At 38.6% G+C, this 25,486-nt stretch overlaps 1 protein-coding gene across 1 annotated transcript in view; it reads left to right on the top strand.

The window, feature by feature from the left end:
* RYR2 (ryanodine receptor 2) overlaps positions 1-25,486 on the top strand; it is a 760,386-nt gene that overhangs the window by 267,230 nt on the left and 467,670 nt on the right. The window contains exon 3 of the mRNA XM_086679587.1: positions 801-909. Coding sequence (XP_086535713.1) covers positions 801-909 — 109 coding nt within the window. The remainder of the gene's footprint in view (positions 1-800; positions 910-25,486) is intronic.

Here is a 25,486-nt window from a genome sequence, read left to right as displayed (position 1 = left end):
GTTGTCTCTAACTCACCAGTCAGTTCTTACCCTATTTTCTTCACCACCTTGATAGGTAAGCTTTTGGGATTTTCACAATTTATGGAGTTATTGATTGGAGTGGAAGTTTTAAAGGAAGGAAAGAGAAAGGGAAAATACACACTCCCCAGTCCACTCCAAGACAGAGCAGACGTCAAATTGCCCCATCTCTAGTTAGAGGCCAAATATATATCCAACTTGAGTAAAACAAAGTAACTGTCTTTTTTCTGGATGAAGAGAAGCCTGTGTAAATGGCTATTTTGTACCAATTCAGTTTTATATTTATTAACTTGGATAGTTTGAAGCAAGTATTATTCTGTGGTTTCTGTTTTTTATCAGCTGACTGCTCGGTAGGTTAGGAGAATGCTTGGAAGTCCAAGAAATCAGGATTTTTAATACTTCTGTGAAAAACTTAGTAATTGTGACTTTGGAAAAGTAACCTAACTTCTCTGTTTTTTTATCCACATAACGATAGTAATCATCCTTACCATGGATGACCACATAGGTTTCTGATAAAGCTCTGAGTGCAGTGCCTAAGTGAGTAGGCACTCGGTACACCGTGGCTGTTGTTATCCATAAATTAAAATGTGGATTAAGTGTGAGCAGATTAGATAATGTATTTCAGTGATTGAGGAGCTGATAATAGAGAATTTATAAGTAATCTTTTTTTTTATGAAAGAAACTGAAGTTTAATAAAGTAAATTGGGTCCGACTGCTTGATGATGATGACGACAATGACAATGAAGATGATGACAATGGCTTCTCTCCCTCTTTCCACACAGAATGTTCCCCCAGACCTCTCCATCTGCACTTTTGTGCTGGAACAGTCTCTCTCTGTCCGGGCCCTACAGGAGATGCTGGCTAACACAGTGGAGAAATCAGAAGGGGCAAGTACTTAATTTATGTATACTTATGGTATTTTAATGAATGATTTCTTTCATAGGTATTGGATATCTTCTTTTTGCTAAAATAAGCCAATGTGTTTTACTTGTGATTTCCTTAAGTTTGACTTCCTGCTTTATCCAGCAGTCCTGTGATGTCTTAACTTAAAAAAAAAATCCAACCTCAAGATGATGTGTGTCATTGAACCTCATGCTTATGTCTGTGGTTTAAAACAGAATCTTTCTGTTAGCATTTGTGTGTTTTTGTACATTTTCAGAGCTGTTATTGTTACCATTTTAATTAGTTGCTTTATGCATGGCTATTTGTCATTAATCTTCATGTCATTTTCAAATGCCCCTAACCATGTTGACTATGTTCCAAGCTTCTTTATGGCAAGTAAAATTTCATGGCACTCTTCTAGACTTTAAGAAATAAAATTAGGGTGATAGGGCTTTAGTCAGTCAGAGTTTTGCAAGCAGCTAATAATTTTCTTCTGAATATTGGAATTCTTATTCTGTCCCCTAATGAAGACATTTTTCTTTGTAGCATATTTGGCAATTTAAATTTTTTTTCCATGCTATAACTTGCTACAACTGATTTCTGCACTGCTTTCAATTCTTTTTTTTTTATTTTTTTAATTTTTTTTAAATATTTTTTTTTCAACGTTTTTATTTATTTTTGGGACAGAGAGAGACAGAGCATGAACGGGGGAGGGGCAGAGAGAGAGGGAGACACAGAATCGGAAACAGGCTCCAGGCTCCGAGCCATCAGCCCAGAGCCCGACGCGGGGCTCGAACTCACGGACCGCGAGATCGTGACCTGGCTGAAGTCGGACGCTCAACTGACTGCGCCACCCAGGCGCCCCAACACTGCTTTCAATTCTTAACCAATTCATTAAAGTTTAAAATTAAGCCAGAGGATGGATGGCCAAATTTTGGTTTCTTGTGGTTTTTTTTGTTTGTTCATTTATTTATTTATGGTGCTATAATTACTGAAGTGTATAGTTTAAGAAAGTACACCATTTCCAGGACTGAAACTGAAAATTTTCTCCTGCCATTACTGTTCTATGTGTTACTGGTATTGTTTTTAATCATTGTTCCAGTTTAGATGAGTAAGAGCGTTGAAAAATAACACCTAGTTCTACAGAAAATGGGTTATGATGTGATGCATTTTCATTAGCCTTGTAATTTTTTTTTTTCAACGTTTATTTATTTTTGGGACAGAGAGAGACAGAGCATGAACGGGGGAGGGGCAGAGAGAGAGGGAGACACAGAATCGGAAACAGGCTCCAGGCTCTGAGCCATCAGCCCAGAGCCTGATGCGGGGCTCGAACTCACGGACCGCGAGATCGTGACCTGGCTGAAGTCAGACGCTTAACCGACTGAGCCACCCAGGCGCCCCGAGTTAAATATTTTTTTAATGTTTATTTGTTTTTGACAGAGAGAGAGACAGAGTGTGAACAGGGGAGGGGCAAAGAGAGAGAGGGAGACACAGAATCCAAAGCAGGCTCCAGGCTCCGAGCTGTCAGCACAGAGCCTGACACGGGGCTCGAACTCACGAACCACGAGATCGTGACCTGGCTGAAGTCGGATGCTCAACCGACTGCGCCACCCAGGCGCCCCTAGCCTTGTAATTTTTAAAAATTTAGTATTACACAAAATTTAATTGGTTTGTGCATCAATTCTAAATTTGTTTTAAATGTTAATAGTATACCAGTAACTATGGAGGAGAAACTTTAGTGATTTGTATTTGATGGTAGAAAAAAAAACTTTACAAAAGGTCCAAGTATATTATGTGTGTTTTAACTTTTTTGAGTTCATTTTTGGTTACAAAAGTTTGAAATTACTGTATTAAACTATATAAAGTTTTTTTTTTTTAAATTCTGCTCTTTATTGCAAAGCTTTTAAAATAGGCTTACAGAGGAGTAAACCATTTCTCAGTTCAGCTAGGTTTGTTTCTACCTGGAATAACCTCTTCTGATTTTTAAACAGCACTGAAGCATGTCAGCTTTGAAATTCAAGTCTATTTTTAAAAGGAAAAATCATTTTTCTTTTGCCTCAGCATCTAGGAAAGTATATTTTTATATTTTTACTTATATTATATATTATATATGTAGTATCTTATCTTTTTACTTATATTTATAGATACCAGCTTATATATATTGTATATAATTAATTATATGTATAATTAATATAATATAGTATAGTATATTTTTACTTATCTTTGTAGATACCAGCTTATGATGAAAGGGTCATAAATTTAAATTTTATGTTGCTAAACTCACTTTTCTAAATTTAACATATTTGAAACGATGTCTTATCCCTTCCAAATCATGGGGTTAGCCTAGGTTAGCTCTAAATTTTCTGCGTGTATAGGAAGTACTGGAACTACCATTTTAGAAGTTATGTTTTTAAGGTATTTATTAGAATTTCTGTACCCCCACCTAATAATTTTATTTAGCTGTATTTTATTTTGAATTGTTCCCCCTCTGCAGGTTTCTCTCTGTTTCTAAGGTAGCAATTTGTGTGATTTGTGAAACACCATGTTTTAAAGATCAGCATAGGGGCGCCTGGGTGGCTCAGTCGGTTAAGCGTCCAACTTCGGCTCAGGTCATGATCTCGTGGTCCGTGAGTTCGAGCCCCGCGTCGGGCTCTGGGCTGATGGCTCAGAGCCTGGAGCCTGTTTCAGATTCTGTGTCTCCCTCTCTCTCTGACCCTCCCCGTTCATGCTCTGTCTCTCTCTGTCTCAAAAATAAACGTTAAAAAAAATTAAAAAAAAAAAAAAAAGATCAGCATAGCTGCCATAAGGCGTTAATTCAAAAGTATAAATTGAGAAAAATTTGCTATAGGAAAGGGACCCATTTCATTGACCTGAGTGTCAGTTTTAGATGAGCAGCTTTTAGGAGGAAACCACTGTCCTCCCCTCAAGGGGATCCTATATTTTGTAGGAAGAAAGACTCTTCCAGACCACAGAGAAGTTTTGATGATACCCTGAAGTGATACTCAGAATATTTAACAACTAATTTGGCACAGGTATCATTTTATCAGAGTGGACCCCAGCTATAATGCTAGAGGCTAAGTCCTGGAGAGACTTGGGGGTGGTCCCAGTGATTTGGGGGTATTCTGAGGTAGCCCTGGAATTTTCAGAGTTAGGGAACACTCAGGATTTGGTACCATGACTATTTACCAAGAAGGATAGAAATTCTCCATGTTATCAACCATCTTAATGATGATAATACAAGCTAAATGGCATGTCTGATTGATCACATTTGATAGGTGGATGTTTCTGGCACTTGTAGGAATCAAGTCTTTTGGATTCCAAGGGTACCCATAGCCTCATAACTAACTAGTTTTACTTCAAATTCATTATAGGAATCTATGGCAAATCCTTTTGTCAAGCAAATTATCATCTCCAACTTCATAAACTGTGCAGATTTGCTTAAGGAAAGATCCACTGTTACCAGGAGGAAGTATGTCAACAGAGTAATGCTGATTTTTCTCATAATCAACAGAGCCTTGTTCTTCTTCTAAAAAATAATTCTTTCTAAATTCCTTATGTGATTCAGTAAATTGCATAATACCATTTAATGTCCAAAATGCTGTCATGTGCACATAGCAATCTGAACACACTTGAAGATAAGGAAAAAAATTTCCATCTAAAGCCATCCTTTTTCTTTTTTTTTAAAAAAATTTTTTTTTTCCAATGTTTTTTATTTTATTTTTGGGACAGAGAGAGACAGAGCATGAACGGGGGAGGGGCAGAGAGAGAGGGAGACACAGAATCAGAAACAGGCTCCAGGCTCTGAGCCATCAGCCCGGAGCCCGACGCGGGGCTCGGACTCACGGACCGCGAGATCGTGACCTGGCTGAAGTCGGACGTAAAGCCATCCTTTTTCATTTTTGCTCATGTTCTTGAATCTCTCTGAATAAAGGCATGGTTTTCATAAAGCTTCAGGAAACTAGCAAGAAATTCCCAACATCATTTGTGCCAAAACAAATTATGAAAATTACTGATAGCAAAAGGGTATGTGTAAGATGAAACAGGGCACAAATATTACCTAGCTTGTGAAGTTTTGATTCCACAGAGTTGCTTATTGTGACTATTCGTAAAACAAGTAACATTTTTGTGGCACAAGAGCATTCTGAGGGATTTTATCTAAAGGGATTTTCTGAAGTATCTGTTTAATAAAAAAAATGTGTAATAAGACAGATCTAGATCATGTATTTATCCATTGACTATCATTCAGCTTTTTATTCTTATTCAAAGCATATCGATATTAAATAAACTAAGACCTGTTGATCTGAGTAGCTGCTCATAGAGCCTTTAACATTTTGAGGGTGGAGATAAAATATGTAAAACAAGAAAAGGAAAATGATCGCTGGAGCAGTGCCCATCCCTGGGCTTCTGTACATGTACATCCTCGCTTCTGTTGCTCCTTCTGTCCTTCTCCTGGGTCTATAACTTGTCTGTTTGTGAATCCACATCTGTCAATGTCTTCTCACAGTTCAGATTTATTTTGCAGGCTGGTGGTATAGCACAGGGCCAGTAGCAGAGCTTTATAGAATTAGAGAAATATTTTAGAATACGAGCTCAGCTACGTATTCTTCTGTGGCTTTGGGGAAGGTAAGTCTTTGCCATCAGGTTTGGTGGTTATTACATTATGGTGCGTGTAGACTGTTTAGCGTACATTTAACAGTGGCTATTGATATTCTTTTACTTATTCTTTTTCTCATCCCTGTATACTCCCTTGGGAGAACTGGTACTAATTTCTTACTGCCTTTTCCCTGGACTTGGCCTATTCTTTGCAGTCGTGGTTAGTCTGGCTCTGGGTCCCTCTTCCTCCGACATTCCAACCCCCCATAGTTCTGCCAGTATACTGATGGCACAATTATGTTAAACTGTGATAGCATTCACTATGTGTGTTGTGGTTAGTACAGTTTAATGAGTTAGGTGATCTTACGCTTTTGGCTATGTTATTATGCCGTTGTTAATTCACAAACATTTTTAATGAATACTTTGTCCATACAGTTGTACTTGTTTAATGTATACTTTAAGGATTCCATTTCACAGGAGAACAGACAGGAACTTTCCATATAGAATAGTGGAAAGAGAAAAAAAAACAAAAACAAAAAACAACTAAGAACAACCCCGAGATGATCTTACCAGTCAAAGGTTTAAAGTAGTTATTACAACTATGTTCAATGAAATAGAAGTTTCAAATACTTAACATTGAAGAATTATTCAAAGGAACCAACTGGAATGTCTAGACCTGAAAACCACAATATCTGAAAAGATCACCTGGCTAGCATGTGGAGGGGCTGGGGTACAAATCTCTATCCTTTGGGCTCTGAAGTCTATGCTTTGAAGCTCTTTACTATGGAATATCCATGTAATAGGAGCAGTGGCAGAGCCCGAGGTGGCATCACTGTTAAATCAGCGGGAAGAAAAGGGATGGACCCCATGGAAGGCTCTGGGAAGATGGAGTCTGAGAGATGAGGAGAACCGGGAGAAAACAGTCACAGAAACCACATATATTGGTTTCTGTGGCTGCGGTGACAAATTACCACGCACCGGATGGCTTGAGACACCATAAATTTATTCCAGTTCTTGAGGTCACACATCTACATTTATTCTCAGCGGGCTGCAGTCAAGGTGTCGGCAGGACTGGAGTCCCTGTAGGACTCTGGGGAAGAATCTGTTTCCTTGCCTTTTCTAGTTCACGTTTTTCATCTGTGGCCAATCCTCTATCTTCAAAACCAGCCACGTGTATCATGTAACATACTTACAGATTCTGGGGATTAGGACGTGGATGTCTTTGGGGTACCATTATTCAGCCTGCTGCTTCTGTGATGTCGTTGGAAGATGTTGTTAAGATCAGATGAAAATCAGAGAAATCTAGTTGGATAAGGACTGAAAAATATCCTTTTTTGCAAACCGATCAGTGTCAATTTCAGTCTATCTTATATATACATACCAATTCATATTTAAGACATATTTAAAATATTTAAGACACATTTAAAAGACTGTATGCTCTGAAGAGTTTTTTGAGTTTTTAATATTAATTGGGCATTCCAAAAGTGGATCTTAATGTTTCTTTTATATCCTTATTCTTGTATTTTGGTATATGCTCAGTGCACTGCATATACAAGACTTATTTTTTCAAACTATCGGGCAGGTCAGAAATTAAAAGAGCTCATGTTGTGTCCAACCTGGTTGACTTTTATTTCCATATTGATTTTTTTTCCTTTTGCTTTCCTCTTCATTAAAGTGGTTTAGGATAGTGTGGTGGAAAGATGAAGGGTTAACAAACCATGCTTATGGTTCATATGAGATAGATTGTGTTCTGTACGTTTTTAAAAATGAGTTTCTCAGATTGCTAAGCTAGTGACTCATTGGAAAAAAAAGTGAAGTTGACTTAAACCCTTGATGTTCATTAATTTTTAAATATGTTACTGCTCTGCATGTCCTAAGTCTTTATTAAAACACAGAATGAAATGGATGATTAGTATTACACTTTTAAATAGTGTCATGGCAGTAGATACCTGATGCTGAAGAGACCAGATCCAAAGACTGGACCAAGATACTTTTCAGTAAAGAAAAATAATACCACTCACAATTTTTATTTTTATTATTTTTAATTTTTTTAATGTTTATTTGTTTTTGAGAGAGAGAGACAGAGTGTGAGCAGGAGGGTGGGGGGAAGCTGACAGAGGGAGACACAGAATCCAAAGCAGGTTCCAGGCTCTGAGCTGTCAGCACAGAGCCTGACATGGGGCTCAAACTCACAGACTGCAAAATCATGACCTGGGCCGAAGTCGGACTCTTAAACAGCTGAGCCATCCAGGCGCCCCACAATTTTTATTTTTGCTTCAGCATGATGCCTGCCTGGAATATGGTAGGGAATAAATAAATTTTATAAATATAGATAAATATATATGTCTTTATTTGTTTATTTACTTGCTTGATTAATGGTATGTTAAAAGTAACTTCTTTGACATTAGCTATAGCAACTTCTTTCTAGATATGTCTCCTGAGGCTAGGGAAGCAAAAGCAAAACTAAACTCTTGGGACTACATCAAAATAAAAAGCTTCTGCACAGCAAAGGAAACAATCAACAAAACTTAAAGGCAAGCTATGGAAATGGAAAAGATATTTGCAAATGCCATATCCAGTAAAGGGCTAGTTTCCAAAATATATAAAGAACTTATATGACTCCACACCTAAAAAACAAATAATCCAATTAAAAAATGGGCAGAAGACATGAACAGACATTTCTCCAAAGAAGACATACAGATGGCTAAATGTATAAAAGATGAAAAGGTGCTCACCATCATTTATCATCAGAGAAATGCTAACCAAAACCACAATGAGATATATCACCTCACATCTGTCAGAATGGCTAAAATCAAAAACTCAAGAAACAAGTGTTGGCAAGAATGTGGAACAAAAGGAATCCTTGTGTACCTGCTGGTGGGAATACCAACTGGTATAGCCAGTAAGGAAAATAGTGTGGAGAGTCTTTCAAAAGTTAAAAATAGATCTACCTGTTATCCAGCAATCACACTACTGGGTATGTACCCAAAGAATGCAGAAACACTAATTCAAAGGGATACATGCACCCCTCTGTGTTTGTAGCAACATTATTTACAGTAGCCAAGATATGGAAACAGTCTAAGTGTCCACCAATACATGAATAGATAAAGACGATGTGATACACACACACACACTCACACACACACAAACAGTGTGGTGGAAAGATGAAGGGTTAACAAACCATGCTTGGGGTTCATATGATATAGATTGTGTTCTGTACATTGTGTGTGTGTGGGGGGGGAAATATTATTTAGCCATAAAAAAGAATGAAATATTGCCATTACAGTGACAGGGATGGAGCCTAGAGCCAAATAAGAAGACATGCAGACATGCAGACATCCATGGCCAACAAGCACATGGAAAGAGGCTCAACATCACTGGTCATTCAGGAAATACAAATACTCAAAACCACAATGAGATACCATTGCATGCCCGTTAAGATGTCCACCATCAAAAAGACAAGAGATCACAAACGCTGGTGAAAATGTGGAGAAGAGGAAATTCTTGTACACTGTTGGTGGGATTGTAACTTGGTGCAACCACTGTGGAAAAAAGTGTGGAGAGTCCTCTAAAAATAGAACTACCCTATGATTCAGCAGTTCACCTTCTGAGAATATATCCAAAGGTAACAAAAACAATAACTTGAAAAGATATCGGCACTTATTTTCACTGCAGCATTATCTACAACAGCCAAGACATGAAAACAACCTAAGCATCCATTGATGGATGAATAGGTAAAGAAGTTGTGGTACATGTGAGTGTGTGTGTGTATGTGTATAGTAGAATATTATTCATCCATAAAAAAGAATGAAAGCTTGCCATTTGCAACAGCATGGATGGAAATTGAGGACGTTAAGTGAGATAAGTCAGACAGAGACAAATACTGTAGGACTCACTCATGTGTGGAATCTACAAAAACAAAATAAAAACACAGTCATAGAAAAAGATCAGATTTGTGTTTTCCAGAGATGGGATGAGGGAGAACTGGAGGAAGGTGGTCAAAAGATAACAATTTCCGGGGAGTCCTGGGGAGCTTAATTGGTTGAATCCAACTCTTGATTTCGGATTAGGTCATGATCTCACGATTGCGAGCTCAGACCCAAAGTTGGGCTTCTCGTTGGGCTCAGTGCTGGGCATGGAGCCTGCCTAAAGATTCTCTTTCTCCCTTTCACTCTGCCCTTCCCCTGCTCACGCACACACGCTCTCTTTCTCTCTTAAAAAATTACATTTTTGGGGCCATCACCACATATACACGTACACACAACACATATATACATACACACACCACACACACAGACACCCACACACAATTTCTAGTGATAAGATAAATAGGTCCTGGGGCTGTAATGTGCCGTATGGTGACTAGTTAACTGTGCAACTATGGTGTATAGGAAAGTTGTTAAGAGAGTAAATCCTAAGGGTTGTCATCACACAGGAAATTTTTTTTCTTTTTTTACTTTTTGTTATTGTATCTATGTTGAGGTGATGAATGCTAACTAAACTTATTGCAATAACCATTTCATAATTTGTGTAAATCAAACCATTGTGCTGAACACCTAAAACTTCTACTACAGTGATGTATATCAATTAATATCTCAATAAAGCCGGGAAGGGGGAAAATGTAATTAGTGCCTGCCCATGCATGCAATATAAAAATACACTTAAAATTTTTTTTGGATGTTTATTTATTTTTGAGACAGAACACAAGTGGGGGAAGGACAGAGAGAGAGGGAGACACAGAATTTGAAGCAGGCTCCAGGCTCTGAACTGTCAGCACAGAGCCTGACATAGGGCTTGAACTCATGACCCGTGAGATCACGATCTGAGCTGAAGCCGGACGCTTAACTGACTGAGCCACCCAGGTGCCCCCAAATACACTTAAATTTAAGTTAAAATTTAAATTGCAGCACCATTTCAATCTTTTATTCTCATAACAGTAATATAGAAGAGTATTGAGTGTGAATATTCTCTTCATAACCCTCCTTTGCCCTGAAGATCACTTTGCTCTAAGATTGGTTTATAGCCATCTGGAATGTCACGTATAAATATATTTTTCCATAAACTGGATCACATTACAGACTATTGTGTCACCTTTTACAACTGAATCATATATGGCTTTGAAAAAAATGACACACCAAAAAAATGACACACGGGCCTATGGTCCAGTTGTAATTGATCAGGGCTCTGGCTCAGGTTTTCTGTTGTCCTCTCCCTTTGTTGTCTCTGTTTGCTTGGTTCTTAGACTAGTTTCCCTTGGGATTACAACATGCCTGTAGCGATTTCAGACATGATACCTCTATTTGACATCTTCCTTAGGCAGGCAAATGAGCTGACTTTCTGTATTTTTGTGTATGACAATGAAGAAACCTCCCAGTAGACTTTCTCTCCTGCACATTGCTGCATGCTTATGACTGTGGTATTTATTGGGGAACTGTGGTCAGCACAGCTGGTTCCGAGCATAGGGAGGGAGAGAAGAAAGGTACATCCTACAAAATCAGGTTCTGTTTTTGGAAGAAGGAAGACAGTTGCATGTGTAAATAAACATTGGATAATTTCTAACGTTGTTTGCTACAGCACATAGCAGACACGGAGTTAACATCCTTATGGCTTCATTGGAAATATTTACTTATAGTTGAGGTTCTCCAGAATCTAGAGCCAAGCAAGTTAAATCTTTATCTAGGAAAAGAGATCAAAGTCTATGCTTCATTTGTATCCAGAGGTCAGAAATGGAAAAGCCATATCCTTTTCTGCCCAACTGATTCACGCTGCATTCATTCCATGAAAGGGTAGTGAGTTCTGGGCTGCAGATTCAGAGATAAATAGGAATGACTCTTTGCTCTCGAGATATTTAGGGATCTAATAGTGACGAGAACATTTTCTCAATGAGTACAGAGGAAGGAGCCTCTACTCACTTTTCTAGCACTGTTCCCCTATACATAATCCTATATTACACCATAAATGGCTGATGTCCCCAATAGGTAAAAACTGTGGAAAGCTTAGTGGATTGGTCTGTTTATATTGAAGACAATTTGATGTTATTATTTGCATTGAAACTTCAACTCCCAAATAGCTACTATAACTTAACATTTTCTTTCAAGCGGCTGACTTCTTTTTATCTTGCTGTCTGGGAACATCCATTTGTTTGGGAACAAATACTGTTTTGGGAATGGAGTTATAATGCAAATAAATGAACAAATCACCAGCTTTTTGTGGTCATTAGCCAGCATCTTGTCTAAAGCCTCTGTACATAGCCATGTACCTGTCTTTCATCTGTGAACTTGGTGCAGTGATTTAAAAGATGAATATGATTATAATCTAAAGGGCTGGGCCACAATTATTTATCTGTCACTTTTGTGAATGTGGATGTTTGTGGTTAAAATGTGCATCTTCTTTCTGTAGACATTTTCTGTTCTACTGTCTTTCTGTATCAAGAAAGACTACTTTCTACTCCGAAGCTAAGGATACTACCTATTTCTATGTATTTGAATGATGTGGTTTCCAAAGACTCCAGCATCAAACTCAATAAGGAGGCCAATTTAATCCACATATAATTGAATCACAGTGGCTCAGTTCTGCACTGTTTTAGATTATGAATCTTGAATATATAGATTATTTTATTTGATTACTATCATTCAATTTGGGCATCTTCCTCAATTTTTTTGTGCGCTTAAAAGTTTAAAAATATTTTTCACATGGAAACGTGGTAGCAGATGAATCAGATAATAAATTATCTGATTTTTTGTGCGTTTAAAAGTTTAAAAATATTTTTCACATGGAAACATGTGATAGCAGATGAATCAGATAATAAATTCACAGGACAAACTATTCCTGAATTGACCAGCGATTTAAAGGTATTCATAAACTATCAAGCCAACTCTCCCTTAGTTTTTATTCTCTTAAAGTTCTACCTTATTTTCTTAAAACATTCTAGTCTAATTTCATAGAATACTTCTTTCTCTCAGTGCTCCTTATCAGACTATACTGCCTGTTCCTCTCCTCATTCCATAGCTAATTCTTTTCCTTTCCTTGCTTGAGTGTTCTCCAAAGAACTGTTACCTTTTGACATACTATATACTTCTGTTTTTTTCTTTTCCTTTCATTTCTCTTTTCTTTTCTTTTTTTTAAATTTATACCCATGTTAGTTAACATACAGTGTAGTCTTGGCTTCAGGAGTAGAATCCAATGATTCATCTCTTACATATGACACCCACTGCTCATCCCAACAAGTGCCCTCCTAAATCCCCATCCCCCATTTAGCCCATCCCCCCACCCTTCACTCCCTTCAACCCTCAGTTTGTTCTCTGTATTTAAGAGTCGCGTATGGTTTGTTCCCCTCTCTGTTTTTATCTTAATGTTTCCTACCCTTCCCCTACGATCATCTGTTGTGTGTCTTAAATTACACATATGAGTGAAATCATGGGATATCAGTCTTTGTGTGGCTTGTTTCACTTTTATTTTCATTTCTATTGTTTTTCAAGACCACCTGTCCCTACTAGATAGTAAACCCCATTGGTCTGTTGTGTTCACTTGCTCTATCATTAACACCTAGGATGCGTGTTACGAACCAGATGTTCAGGAATGTTGCCAGCTTGAGGAAGGGCAAGATAGACTTTGTAAAGCAAAAATTAGGGGGCTGAAAAGTGCCAAAAATTCTGTACTTGCAGCTATTGTAATGGTTTTGAACAAAAGGTAGGACTTTTGCCTGTGAAGTCCCGCCTTTTGTCCCCTTGCCCCTCTCTGTTGTGGAAGAAAAGGAATGTTTTCAGAAGGGAAAATGAGAAAATAACCTTTGGAGTCAGGTACCCACACATTCTTGTTGGCCTGGCACAATCCAGCTTAAGCTCTCTTGTCACCACTCACTTTCTGCCAGTTCCCCTTTTTCCTGTCCACAGTGCCTCAGTCCGGGTGGGACGTTATATGGCCATCCCCAGGCATGGTGCCTTTGTGAACCAGATACAAGGTCTAGAACCTTTCACCAGATGAAAATACAGATAAAATGTGCACATACAAAATCTCTCACATAGTTTCAGATTTGAGGATTTAAATTTTTTAATGTTTATTTTTGAGAGACAGAGAGACACAGAGCCCAAGCAGGGGAGGGGCAGAGAGAGGGAGACACAGAAGCCAAAGCAGGCTCCAGGCTCTGAGCCGTCAGCACAGAGCCCAACGTAGGGCTCAAAGTCATGAGCTGCGAGATCATGACCTGAGCCGAAGTTGGACACTCAACCATCCAGGCGCCCTCTCAGATTTAAAGATTTAGAAGGAGGCCAAGTGGCTCCCCTGAGTTGCAGCCACATACTCTCATAAGCTGTCTTTTGTTGTGATGGTGGCGATGGTTTTTTGTTTTTGTTTTTTTGAGGGTGCAAGGGGCAGAGGGAGGGAGAGAGAGAGAGGGACTCTTAATCAGGCTCCACACTGAGGATGGAGACTGACACAGGGCTTGATCTCATGACCGTGACATCATGACCTGAGCCAAAATCCAGAGTTGGATGGTTAGCTGACTGAGCCACCCAGACGCCCCAGAAGCTGTCCCCGTTTGCAGCTAATCTCAGAGCTGTGAGAGAAAGACAAAGACCAGTGGGACCTGAGGATTCGAGAGATCAGGTGGAACGTTTAAGCCAGGTCTGGGGGTACAACCAGATTATGTTCATGTGGCTTCTCAGGTCATGGTGAAGCCAGTATCTCCAAGACTGTGTGGAGCCGTGGGAGAGTTCTCTACTGGACCAGAAACCCTCAGAAAAGCCCCTAGACCATTCACAAAGCGCCAAGAGAAGCACCCAAGGGTGCGCAGTATGGGCTCCATATTGTAGTGCACTGATTCCCATAGTTCTGGAGAAAGTGTGCCTGGTGAGAGACAGGAGGAACATACTGTAAACACTGCATTTTCTCGCATGTGAGAAAAGTGTCCTGACGAGATTAGACCATGCAAAGAGAAAGAGAAATGGTAGGTAAGTAACAGAAGGAGCCACAGTGAGCCAGGAAAATTGACTACTTTGTAAGCTGGGATTGGTTGCATTTGCTTACTCTATGGATGAGTAAATATGGTCCAGGCTCTCTGCAGAGTAAATGGTGAGAGAGAGCCTGAGGAGCTAGGATTGTTTCTTCCAGGACAGGATGTGAGTGGAATGTGTGAATTGCAAACACTCAGCAAATGCTTTTTTAGGGAGTGTAGGGATAAAAACCCGGTTTCAGGGTCAAAGATTAAAACAGGATTGTCTGCACACACCCCGTGACCTGGAAATTTCGTCTTGTTTCTTATGGTTTGCACGATAGAAGTATTAGTGTGTATGACAATTATACGAGTAGGGAAATGAATTATGTCGTTTATTCATTCACGAGCTCTGGTTGCTATACTTCCAGGATGGTTTTGAGGTGGATGCTACGAGATACTTAAATATGGCTGATTGGTTGGTAGTTTCCCCACAAGGAGTTTTTGGTTCCTCTGAGCATTGAGTAGGAAGGAGTCTGTGCCCTTGGATGGATCAAGCCAATAAGTAGGTCACCCTCCTGCTGCTTTGTCAAGGATTGCTTTCACTATGTCCTCTTTCTAGTCCTTTAACTTGCTTATCAATGTTGTACAACGGTCCCCTGCCCAGACCGCTCCTAATGTAATTGTTACCATGTGACCTTGGTGTTTGTGAAGGAATTTAAGGCTCCAGTTTTTCTTTCTTTCTGCCCTTAGCTCTTCATTCTGTCCATTTTCTATCCAAACTGGACTCGCTCCCTGAATATGCTCTATTTTCCGCAGACACCTATTCTTTTTTTTTTTTTTTTTAATGTTTTATTTACTTTTGACAGAGAGCACATGAGCAGGGGAGGGGCAGAGAGAGAGGGGGCAGAGGATCTGAAGCAGGCTGTACCCTGACAGCAGCGAGCACAGCATGGGGCTCGAACTCGCGAACCGTGAGATCCTCACCTGAGCCGAAGTCGGACACTCAACCGACTGAGCCACCCAGGTGCCGCCTGCAGATACCTGTTCTTATATACTTAGCACACACACATGCCTCAATGTACAGTCCTGGGCCTTTCACCCCATCCTTCTATGCACACGTTCAAGGTGTCATCCTCCTTGAGTCCTTTCCTAATCCTCCCAGCCAGAAGTAATATTTCTTTCCGCGGAGTCCCCTGTCACTGGGTTTTCATGTTTTCTTACATTGCTCTCATTTTATATTACATAGTAAATATTTAGTGTGTGTTATATACAATTTATATACATACAATATGGTTTCATGTCTGAAATGTTTGTATTTCACTTATTTTTTTAATTGTTTTTTTCATGCTTTTTTTAATTTATTTAAAAAAATTTTTTTTTTTTAACATTTATTTATTTTTGAGACAGAGAGAGAGAGAGCATGAACAGGGGAGGGTCAGAGAAAGAGGGAGACACAGAATCTGAAACAGGCTCCAGGCTCCGAGCTGTCAGCAAAGAGCCCGACGCGGGGCTCGAACCCACGGACCGCGAGATCATGACCTGAGCCGAAGTCGGACGCTTAACTGACTGAGCCACCCAGGCACCCCTCATGTTTATTTTTGAGAGAGAGAGAGAGAGAGAGAGAGAGAGAGCAAGCAGGGGAGGGGCAGAGAAAGAGGGAGACACAGAATCTGAAGCAGGCCCCAGGCTCTGAGCTGTCAGCACAGAGCGTGATGCAGGGCTTGAACTCACAAGCTGTGAGATCAGATCTGAGCCGAAGCTGGAAGCTTAACCGACTGAGCCACCCAGGCACCCCCTCCCCCACCTTTTAAAATAATTTTTCTTTATTTTTTTTTATGTTTATTTATTTTTGAGAAGCAGAGAGAGACAGAGCGCGTGTGGGGGAGGGGCAGAGAGAGAGGGAGACACAGAATCTAAAGTGGGCTCCATCCAGGCTCTGGGCTGTCAGCACAGAGTCCGATGCAGGGCTTGAACCCACAAACTGTGAGAAATGACCTGAACTGAATTTTGCTGCCTAACCGACTGAACCACCCAGGCGCCCCTCTCTTGTTTTTTTATAGAGCAGTTTTAGGTATAGAGGAAACCGTTGAGAAAGTGTTCATACTCTTTGCCCCCAATTCATCTATTATTACTGTCTTGCATTCATGTGGTACATTTGGTATAATTCATGAGCCACTGCTGATGCACCACGATCTCTCAGGGCCCAGAGTTTACTTGAGGCTTCACTCTTCATGCTGTACATCCTGTGGGTTTTGACAAATGCATGATGTCAGGTATGTACCACGATTATGTCATACGGAATGGTTTTACTGCCCTAAAAACCCCCTGTGCTTCCCTCCCTCCCCCAACCACTGGAAACCACTGAGATGTACTGTCTCCATAGTTTTGTCTTTTCCATGATTTTGATTAGTTGGACTCATACGGTACCTAGTCTTTTCATACTAGCAATATGCGTTTAATGCTCTTCTGTGTCTGCTCCCAGCTTGATAACTCATTTCTTTTTATTGCTGCATAATATTTCATTTTGCGGGTGTCCAGCAATTTATCCACACACCTATTGAAGAACATCGTGGTTGCTTCCAAGTTTTGTTGACGACGTATAAAGTTGCCGTAAATCTTGGGCTCCAGTTTCCATGTAGACATGAGTTTTAAACTCATCTGGGTAAATACTAAGGAACGTGATTTCTGGATCATAATGTTAGCATGTGTTTCTCATAGCATCCACTTCAAATCCATCCTGGAAGAAACCCTATGTTTCTTTTTTGTGAGAGACTCTCTTCCAACGTGGCTGTACCATGCTGCATTCCGAGTAACAGTGAATGAGAGTTCCTGTTGCTGTGCCTCCTCGTTGGCATTTGCTCTTGTCAGTTTTTGGGTTTTAGGCGTTCTAATAGATGTGCGGTGGTATCTCATTATCACTTCAATTTGCAATTCCCTGATGGCATAGGATGTTGGGCGTCTTTTCCTTTGGTTGTCGCTGTATATCTTCTTTGATGAGGTGCCTATGAGATTTTTTGCTAAGTTTTCAAGTGGGCTGTTTGTTTTCCTATTGTTGAGTTTTAAGAGTTCTTTGTATATTCCAGTGCTTGATGGTGTATGTATCTTGTGAAGATTTTCTCCCATTCGTGGCTCGTCTTTCCATTTGGCTAACAGTATCTTTCACAGAGCAAAAGATTTCATTTTAATGAAGCCCATCTTAGCTATTTTTCCCCCCATGGATCAGGCTTTGGTGTTGTTATCTAAATAGTCATTGTCAAACCCCAGGTCAGGCAGATTTTTGCCCGTGTTGCCTTTTAGGGGTTTTATTGTCTTATGTTTTATATTTAAGTCTGTGATACATTTTGAATTAATTTTTCCCAAGAGTTTAAGGTGTGCATCTAGATTCATTGTTCCAGCATTCTTTGGTGAAAAGACCATCTTTTTTTCCATTGCATTACCTTTGTACCTTTGTCAAAGTTCAATTGACTCTGTATGTGAGTCTGTTTCTGGGCCTTCTGTTCTGTTCTAGTCATCTGTTTGTTCTTTAGCCAGTCTTTTTTTTTCAACGTTTATTTATTTTTGGGACAGAGAGAGACAGAGCATGAACGGGGGAGGGGCAGAGAGAGAGGGAGACACAGAATCGGAAACAGGCTCCAGGCTCTGAGCCATCAGCCCAGAGCCCGACACGGGGCTCGAACTCACGGACCGCGAGATCGTGACCTGAGCTGAAGTCGGACGCTTAACCGACTGCGCCACCCAGGCACCCCTATATTGCCTTGATCGCTATCAGTTTAGAGTAAGTCTTGATGTTGGGTCGTGTCAGGCTTCTCAATGTTTCTCTTTCAATGTCTCGTTGGCTCTTGTGGGCTTTTTTCGCATTCCCGTAAAAGCTTTAGAATCAGTTTGTCAGTACCCACAAAATAACTTGTTGGGATTTTGATTGGAATTGCATTGAATTTTTTGTTAAAATCAGGGCATCCCTCTTTGCATCCCTCACTTTTTTTATAATAAATGGATCTGGAATTTATTTATGAGCTTATTGTTACACGGAGCTTATTATTACTCAGTGTAGATTCATCTGGAATTTACTTAAATTAGTATGGAAGTTGATTTTTTTTTCCCCTGTAGCTAAGCAAAACTTCCATCATTGTTCATGACTGATGATTCCCTTTTTTATTGATTGTGAAGCCTTTTTAGTCATACATTAAATTCATACATTCCCAAATGTGTTACTCTGAATTATGTATTTTGTCATACATGTCTGTCCGTTATTATGCCAAACAGCACCGATTTGATCACTGTATTTTGGAAATGTTTTAATATTTAATAGGACTAGTTTCACCTCACTACTTTCTTCCCCTCAAAAATTGTTCATACTCTTCTTAATTATTTATTTTCCCAAATGAATGTACTTGTGGCATTTAATCAAACATTATAATTCTCATAAGAACCTACCTGGAAGAGAGCCACTCTATTATTTCTTAGCACCTATCTTGCTTAAATCATGTTAATATTAAAGTTTATGCAAGAGTCATTTTGACATATTCTGGCTTAGAGAAAGTAGGTGTTCCTAAGGATTTGGACAAATTCAGAAAGCAATTTAAACAGTATTACAGGAACTGTTCCTTTTCTAAAATGGGAATAATTCAGAAGCAGTAAATCTTAGTCCTCTATTACCTAGTTTAAATTTTAGAAGAAAAACAAATTAAACTTCAAGTAGGTTTTCTAAACTCTTTCCTGGAATTAAGTTAAATGTGTTAGTGTAGGAAATTGCTAAGTTTACTGTATTGTGTTAAGTCCGTTTCATTGTTTCACAGACTCCCCAGAATGTGAAGTTTCTGCCTGATTAATACAAAAATCAGAATAAAGCCAGGAAATTTGACTAAAGTGTAATACAGTGAATTTTACTGGATTTTTGTGACTTCATTTGCTTAACTAAATTTATGATGAATTTTTTTTGCCCTTAAACTAATGGTAGAAAGGACTTCAGGGTCTCGTGTGGTTTAAAATACAAATCATGGGGTGCCTGGGTGACTCAGTCGGTTAAGCGTCTGACTTCGGCTCAGGTCATGATCTCACGGGGGTCCGTGAGTACGAGCCCCGCGTCGGGCTCTGTGCTGATGGCTCGGAGCCTGGAGCCTGCTTCGGATTCTGTGTCTCCCTCTCTCTCTGCCCCTAACCCACTTGCATTCGGTCTCTCAAAAGTAAATAAACATTAAAATTTTTTTTTAATTAAAAAAAATTAAATACAAATCACATTCCATATTGAACTGTGGAGACATACTTCTTTTTATTTATTTATAACTTACATACGTATGATTTATATATGTATAATTTATTTTTTATTTATTTATAATTTCCTTAACATCAGCACCACATCTATTTGTTCTAATTTAATACTTTGTATTTTCCATTTTAATATTATGTGGCTTGCTCCTGAGAGCGTTTAAGTAAACACCTCAGTTTGAGGTCCAGCAAATCTGCAATTCTATTATTTATTTATTTATTTATTTATTTATTTATTTATTTTAACGTTTATTTATTTTTGAGACAGAGAGAGGCAAAGCATGAACAGGGGAGGGGCAGAGAGAGAGAGGGATATATAGAATCTGAAAAGGGCTCCAGGCTCTGAGCCATCAGCACAGAGCCCGACGTGGGGCTCGAACTCACAGATGGTGAGATCATGATGAGCCGAAGTTGGACGCTTAACCGACTGAGCCACCCAGGCCCCCCCCATGATGCAATTCTATTATTTATAAATATGTATGAAAATTAAAAAGAAAAGAAAAAAAATCCTTTCTGTTGAGACTAATATTTATAGGAAAGAAAGCGAGTATAAATATAATGTAAAATACAAAAATATAAATATAAAAATACCTAGCACAGGTAGTAGGTTCTTAATGATATTAGTTTCTTTCCCCTCCTGCTGCCAAGGGATGAGCTCATTGCTTGTTGAGATGTGATTGACCTACCTATATGCCGATATTTAATAAAAGCATATAATGTGGCTTTCTTTTAATTCCTTATTAAATGGCAGTCTGGTAACTTATTCAATCAATAACTAGGCACCAAGGAATCCATGTTTTGTGTGGGGAGGCAGAGGAAGGAAACATGTAAGCCAAAACAAAGCAGTTTTAATTTATTTTGAATCTTCTATTGTTTGCGTGAGGTCTTGTTGAAAAATGAGAGAAAATTTCATTAGTTCCCTTTCCAAGTTGCAGTAGATCACTAATTGCTCCTTCAGCTGTTGAATGGATATGCAAATTGTGATATATTCATACAAAAGAGTGTTACAAAGCCAGGAAAATGAATTAATTCCTACTACCCACGGCAGTGTGATGAGTTTTACAAACTTAAATGTCCACTAAAGGAACTAGATAAAAAGAGAACATAGTCTATATTTTCAAAATAAGAAAAGTAAAACTTGGGCGCCTGGCTGGCTCAGTCGGTTAAGCGTCAAAGTCTTGATCTCAGCTCAGGTCATGATCTCACACGTTCCTGAGATTGAGCCCTGTATCTCGCTCCACTGACAGTGTGGAGCCTGCTTGGGATTCTCTGTCTCCCCCTTTCTCTTCCCTCACCCGGCTCATCCTCTCTCTCTCTCTCTCTCTCTTTCTCTCTCTCTCTCTCTCTCTCTCTCTCAAAAATAAAATAAGTAGGGGCGCCTGGGTGGCGCAGTTGGTTAAGCGTCCAACTTCAGCCAGGTCATGATCTCGCGGTCCATGAGTTCGAGCCCTGCATCAGGCTCTGGGCTGATGGCTCAGAGCCTGGAGCCTGTTTCAGATTCTGTGTCTCCCTCTCTCTCTGCCCCTCCCCCGTTCATGCTCTGTCTCTCTCTGTCCCCCCAAAAATAAATAAACGTTGAAAAAAAAAATAAAATAAGTAAATATTTAAATTAATAGTGATAGAATAATTGCTATCTTTGGGGAGGGTGTGAAGGAAGTTTCTAGGTCATGGTCGTGTCCTCTGTTTAGATCTGGAGCTGACTACATGGGCTCATTTACTCAGTAAAATTTCAGCAAACTCTATACTCATGGCTTGCATATTTTTCTGAACTGAATATATTCATTATTCAATATATTCAGAATTCAATATATTCTGAAATGAATATATTCATTAAAAACATGGCCTCTCCAAATCATAATTTGCTTTAAAAAATCTAGATGACTTCATCGTGTTTTGAATGCTGGAACACAGTGTGCGAATTTTCATGTCCCTGCTCCCCTATTCCAATCTTAATAATAAACAGCCTGTGTGGTAGAGAATTATTTGTAGGGTAGAGAATTTCTTTTTCACTTTTCTCTAATTTATTACTCAAAAAAGTTTAACAGCAGGGTAGTGGATTGTCGGCATGCATTATAGATTTTGATTATTTGTTTGTGTTATGCCTTGATATTAAAAATTCTTGGGGCGCCTGGGTGGCTCAGTCAGTTAAGTGTCAGACTTCAGTTCAAGTCATGATCTCATGGTTCTTGAGTTTGAGCCCCATGTCGGGCTCTGTGCTGACAGCTCGGAGCCTAGAGCCTGCTTTGGATTCTGTGTCTCCCTCTCTACCCCTCCCCTGCTTGCTCTCTCTCTCTCTCTCTCTCTCTCTCTCTCTCTTTCTCTCTCTGTCAACAATAAACAAACACTGTAAATGTATCTATGCAAAAAACCAAACATGCTTTGAACAAGTGATACTAAATAACATGTTTGATGTCATAGGTGCATTGTACTTTCTCTCATCTTGATGTTAACATATTATACTGGGTGGCACTTAACTAACAAATAGGCTGTTGAGTCAGATTCTTGATTTCAGCTTGGGCCATGATCTCATGGTTCCTGGGTTTGAGCCCTTTATTGGGCTCTGTGCTGACAGTGCAGAGCCTGCCTGGGATTCTCTGTCTGTCTGTCTGTCTGTCTCTCTCTCTCTCTGCCTCTCCCCCACTTGTGCACCGGTGTGCTCTCTTTCTTTGTCTCTCAAAATGAATAAACTTAAAGAAGAAGAAATAGGCTGTTGAGCAATTTCAAATTGAATGCAGAATAAAAATTTGAGACAAGAAAAAAAAAGATGATGTAACTTGAATATGGTGTACCAAGTAGTGGCATGAGAGTGTGGGGCTTTGCTGTTAGAGACACAATGTCAAGGTCAAGTTCCATTGTTTAATAACTAAGTGACATTTTTTCATTGTGGAGGATTTGTAACACCTTTATATGTCATTTGTATCTTCATATATAAAATGCAGATAAGAAGATTACACGTAAAACATTTAGTTCAAAGCCTGGCACATAGTAACTGCTTAATATATGACTTACAGATTTAATGATAATAAAATTCTTCACCTTACACAGTAAGGCTTAACTCAAGCAATTTGAAAGAAGCAACCAAAAATTTTTTTAACATGATGGAATAGTTCGTGTTTATATATCCTGAAAGTATTAATTAAAATATGAATACAAAGAGATGTCATATGAATATTTCATCTTTCATATAATGATACAATTTAGAATTAATTGCTTTTATACTATATTTTTTTTTTTTTTTTTTTTTAAATTTTTTTTTTTTTTTTTTCAACGTTTATTTATTTTTGGGACAGAGAGAGACAGAGCATGAACGGGGGAGGGGCAGAGAGAGAGGGAGACACAGAATCGGAAACAGGCTCCAGGCTCTGAGCCATCAGCCCAGAGCCTGACGCGGGGCTCGAACTCACGGACCGCGAGATCGTGACCTGGCTGAAGTCGGACGCTTAACCGACTGCGCCACCCAGGCGCCCCTATACTATATTTTTAACTTCTGTCCTTTGCTAAATCAACTTGGAATTTAAACTACTCTTTTATTTTCCTTAATGGCAGTTTGGTTTTCTTTGAAAAATGAGGTTGCCATTTTTTTTAGTCTTATTATGATGGAATACTTAATGTAATTTCCTAGAGATGTTAATATATTTATTTTCTCTAATGTAATTTCTGCATATTTTTAAAATCCCAAATATTTGGATAATAAATGATTAGAATAAATGTTCATTTGTCTTATATGCTTTATGGATTTGGTAATTATTTAAACTATAAAATTAATCAAGGTTACTGTGAACTTTATGTTTCCCTTCCTCAATTATCTCCACAGAAATCATTCTCCTCTTCACCTTTTGCAGGCATTTAATGAAATGGTTCTTGTTAACATTAGTAAGAGATGTGTCATGAAATCGCTCTGCCTTGCTTATGCATAATTACAACTTTATTGCCCTTTAGTCTTTTAAATCTGTGGGCCATTTGTCTTGTCTTTTGTGTTGATGTGATAATTCACCTCCAGCACATGCTGTTGCTAAGCCTTTCTTTGGGTATTGGGATACTGAGTTTGTTATATTGCTACTAATTCTTGCTACTTTTAAGAAATTGTTTCTCCTTGTAACTATAGATCAGTAAAGAGTTTCTATTACTAATACTAGTTACTGACTTTTGATTACAAGTTCTTTCTTCTAGAAAAATCCTACAACACTTTATCTTTGCAGTGATGCAAATGCGTGTGTGTGTGTGTGTGTGTGTGTGTGTGTGTGTGTGTGTGAGAGAGAGAGAGAGAGAGAGAGAGAGAGAGAGAGAGAGAGAGAGAGAATGTTTAACATTTAGAAGTGAAAATGATGGGTGAATAAACTGTCTTTGCTCATCAACGGAGTCATTGCAAATATGGCATATTTTGTTTTCCCGACAACTATTTAAAGGAAATCATTTCACATTTTCTTGAATTACTGCTCTTGAAAGAGAACAAATACAAGGATTTGTCCTTGGGAGGTAGAAAAGTAAATGGTAACTGTATTACAACTAGTCACGATTAAATTGTTTCCCTCTGCCCCAGTATCTGAAGAAACAAAGTCATCCCGTTGTAAATAAGTTAAAGTTTAAATGAGGACTTGAACTTTATATCACAGCCAAGTAGCTTAAAAATTTAGAGTGAAAACCAGGTCTTTCCATTCAGTAAGTTGTTCTCTCTTAAACAGCAATTGTGTGTTTTTAAAACTTATAACAGATTTTTCAGAGGACTAAATAAATTATTAAATAAACCAAAATGCTCTCTTGTAAGTAGCCTCCTGGGGCTTCAAAACAATTCCACCTGTGTACTTAAGTCGATATTTTTATATCACTGTCTAATATCTTAAAAGTAACCACTGTGTGTTACGTTTATGCACATTTCCTTCCACAAGCTTGCTTACTAAGGGATGCAGATTCCTGGCCATGGCCCAAGATTTCTGCCTAACTAGCCTTAGATCTTCCCCAATTAATGAGTTGCCTAAGGAAAAAAGTTACAAATAAACTTAGTGTATGAAGAGTCTGAAACAAACCTCAAGTCTCACAACATACCAATCATAGGTGTTATATTAGGGGGGGTGGGTTTTGCAAACAACTCTGAGACTTAAAGTTGACTTTTATTTTTTTTTTTCTGATTGATTTGCTAGGAACTGAGGGCATTGTAGAGACAGACAGTCTTTGTTGACATATGGGTTTTTTTTTTTTAATTCTATTTTATACTTTGGAATATAATTTTATTCACTGATATTTTCAAGGAATCTCATAATGATTATGAGACTAACATGCATTCATTAATAAATGCAATAAAAAAATTTGATGCTGATACAATTTCAGGATTTTTTGGCAAGGCATGCCTTTTGTTATATTGTGACATTTTATACAATGTGAGGAAGATTGGGGTAAGAGAAAGTTTACTTTTATTTCATGAAAGATTTTTATGGTTAGATGCTGTATTTCTAAATTGACCGCTATATTTCTATTTTCATTAAATAGATACTTACAGTTAGAGGAGAAGACTGGTCCCTAAATGTGGAAGCCTATTAGGTTTGAGAATCAGATCAGTGTTCCTGTTTGGTTTTGAATATGTTGGATTGTTATGATTTCGTGTACCTGGTGCTTTTCCAGCTTAATAACTTTAAAAATTCCGATTAGTAAGTTAATTGACTTTTTCTGGTTTGTTTGAGATTAAATGTTATTAATTACAATTTGAGTACTTTCATTTTCCATTAGAAATGGAAGATTTTGGTGCAGGGACCGTTTATTTAAATGACAGTAATTGAAACTTTGCCAGGCATTTATTTGTTT

This window comes from Puma concolor, chromosome D2 (assembly GCF_028749965.1).
Source record: "Puma concolor isolate L17-30 chromosome D2, mPumCon1.1.hap2, whole genome shotgun sequence".
NCBI classification, from domain to species: Eukaryota; Metazoa; Chordata; class Mammalia; order Carnivora; family Felidae; genus Puma; species Puma concolor.
Note: the sequence above shows the minus strand (reverse complement) of the source record. Positions and strands in the feature narration are given on the sequence as shown.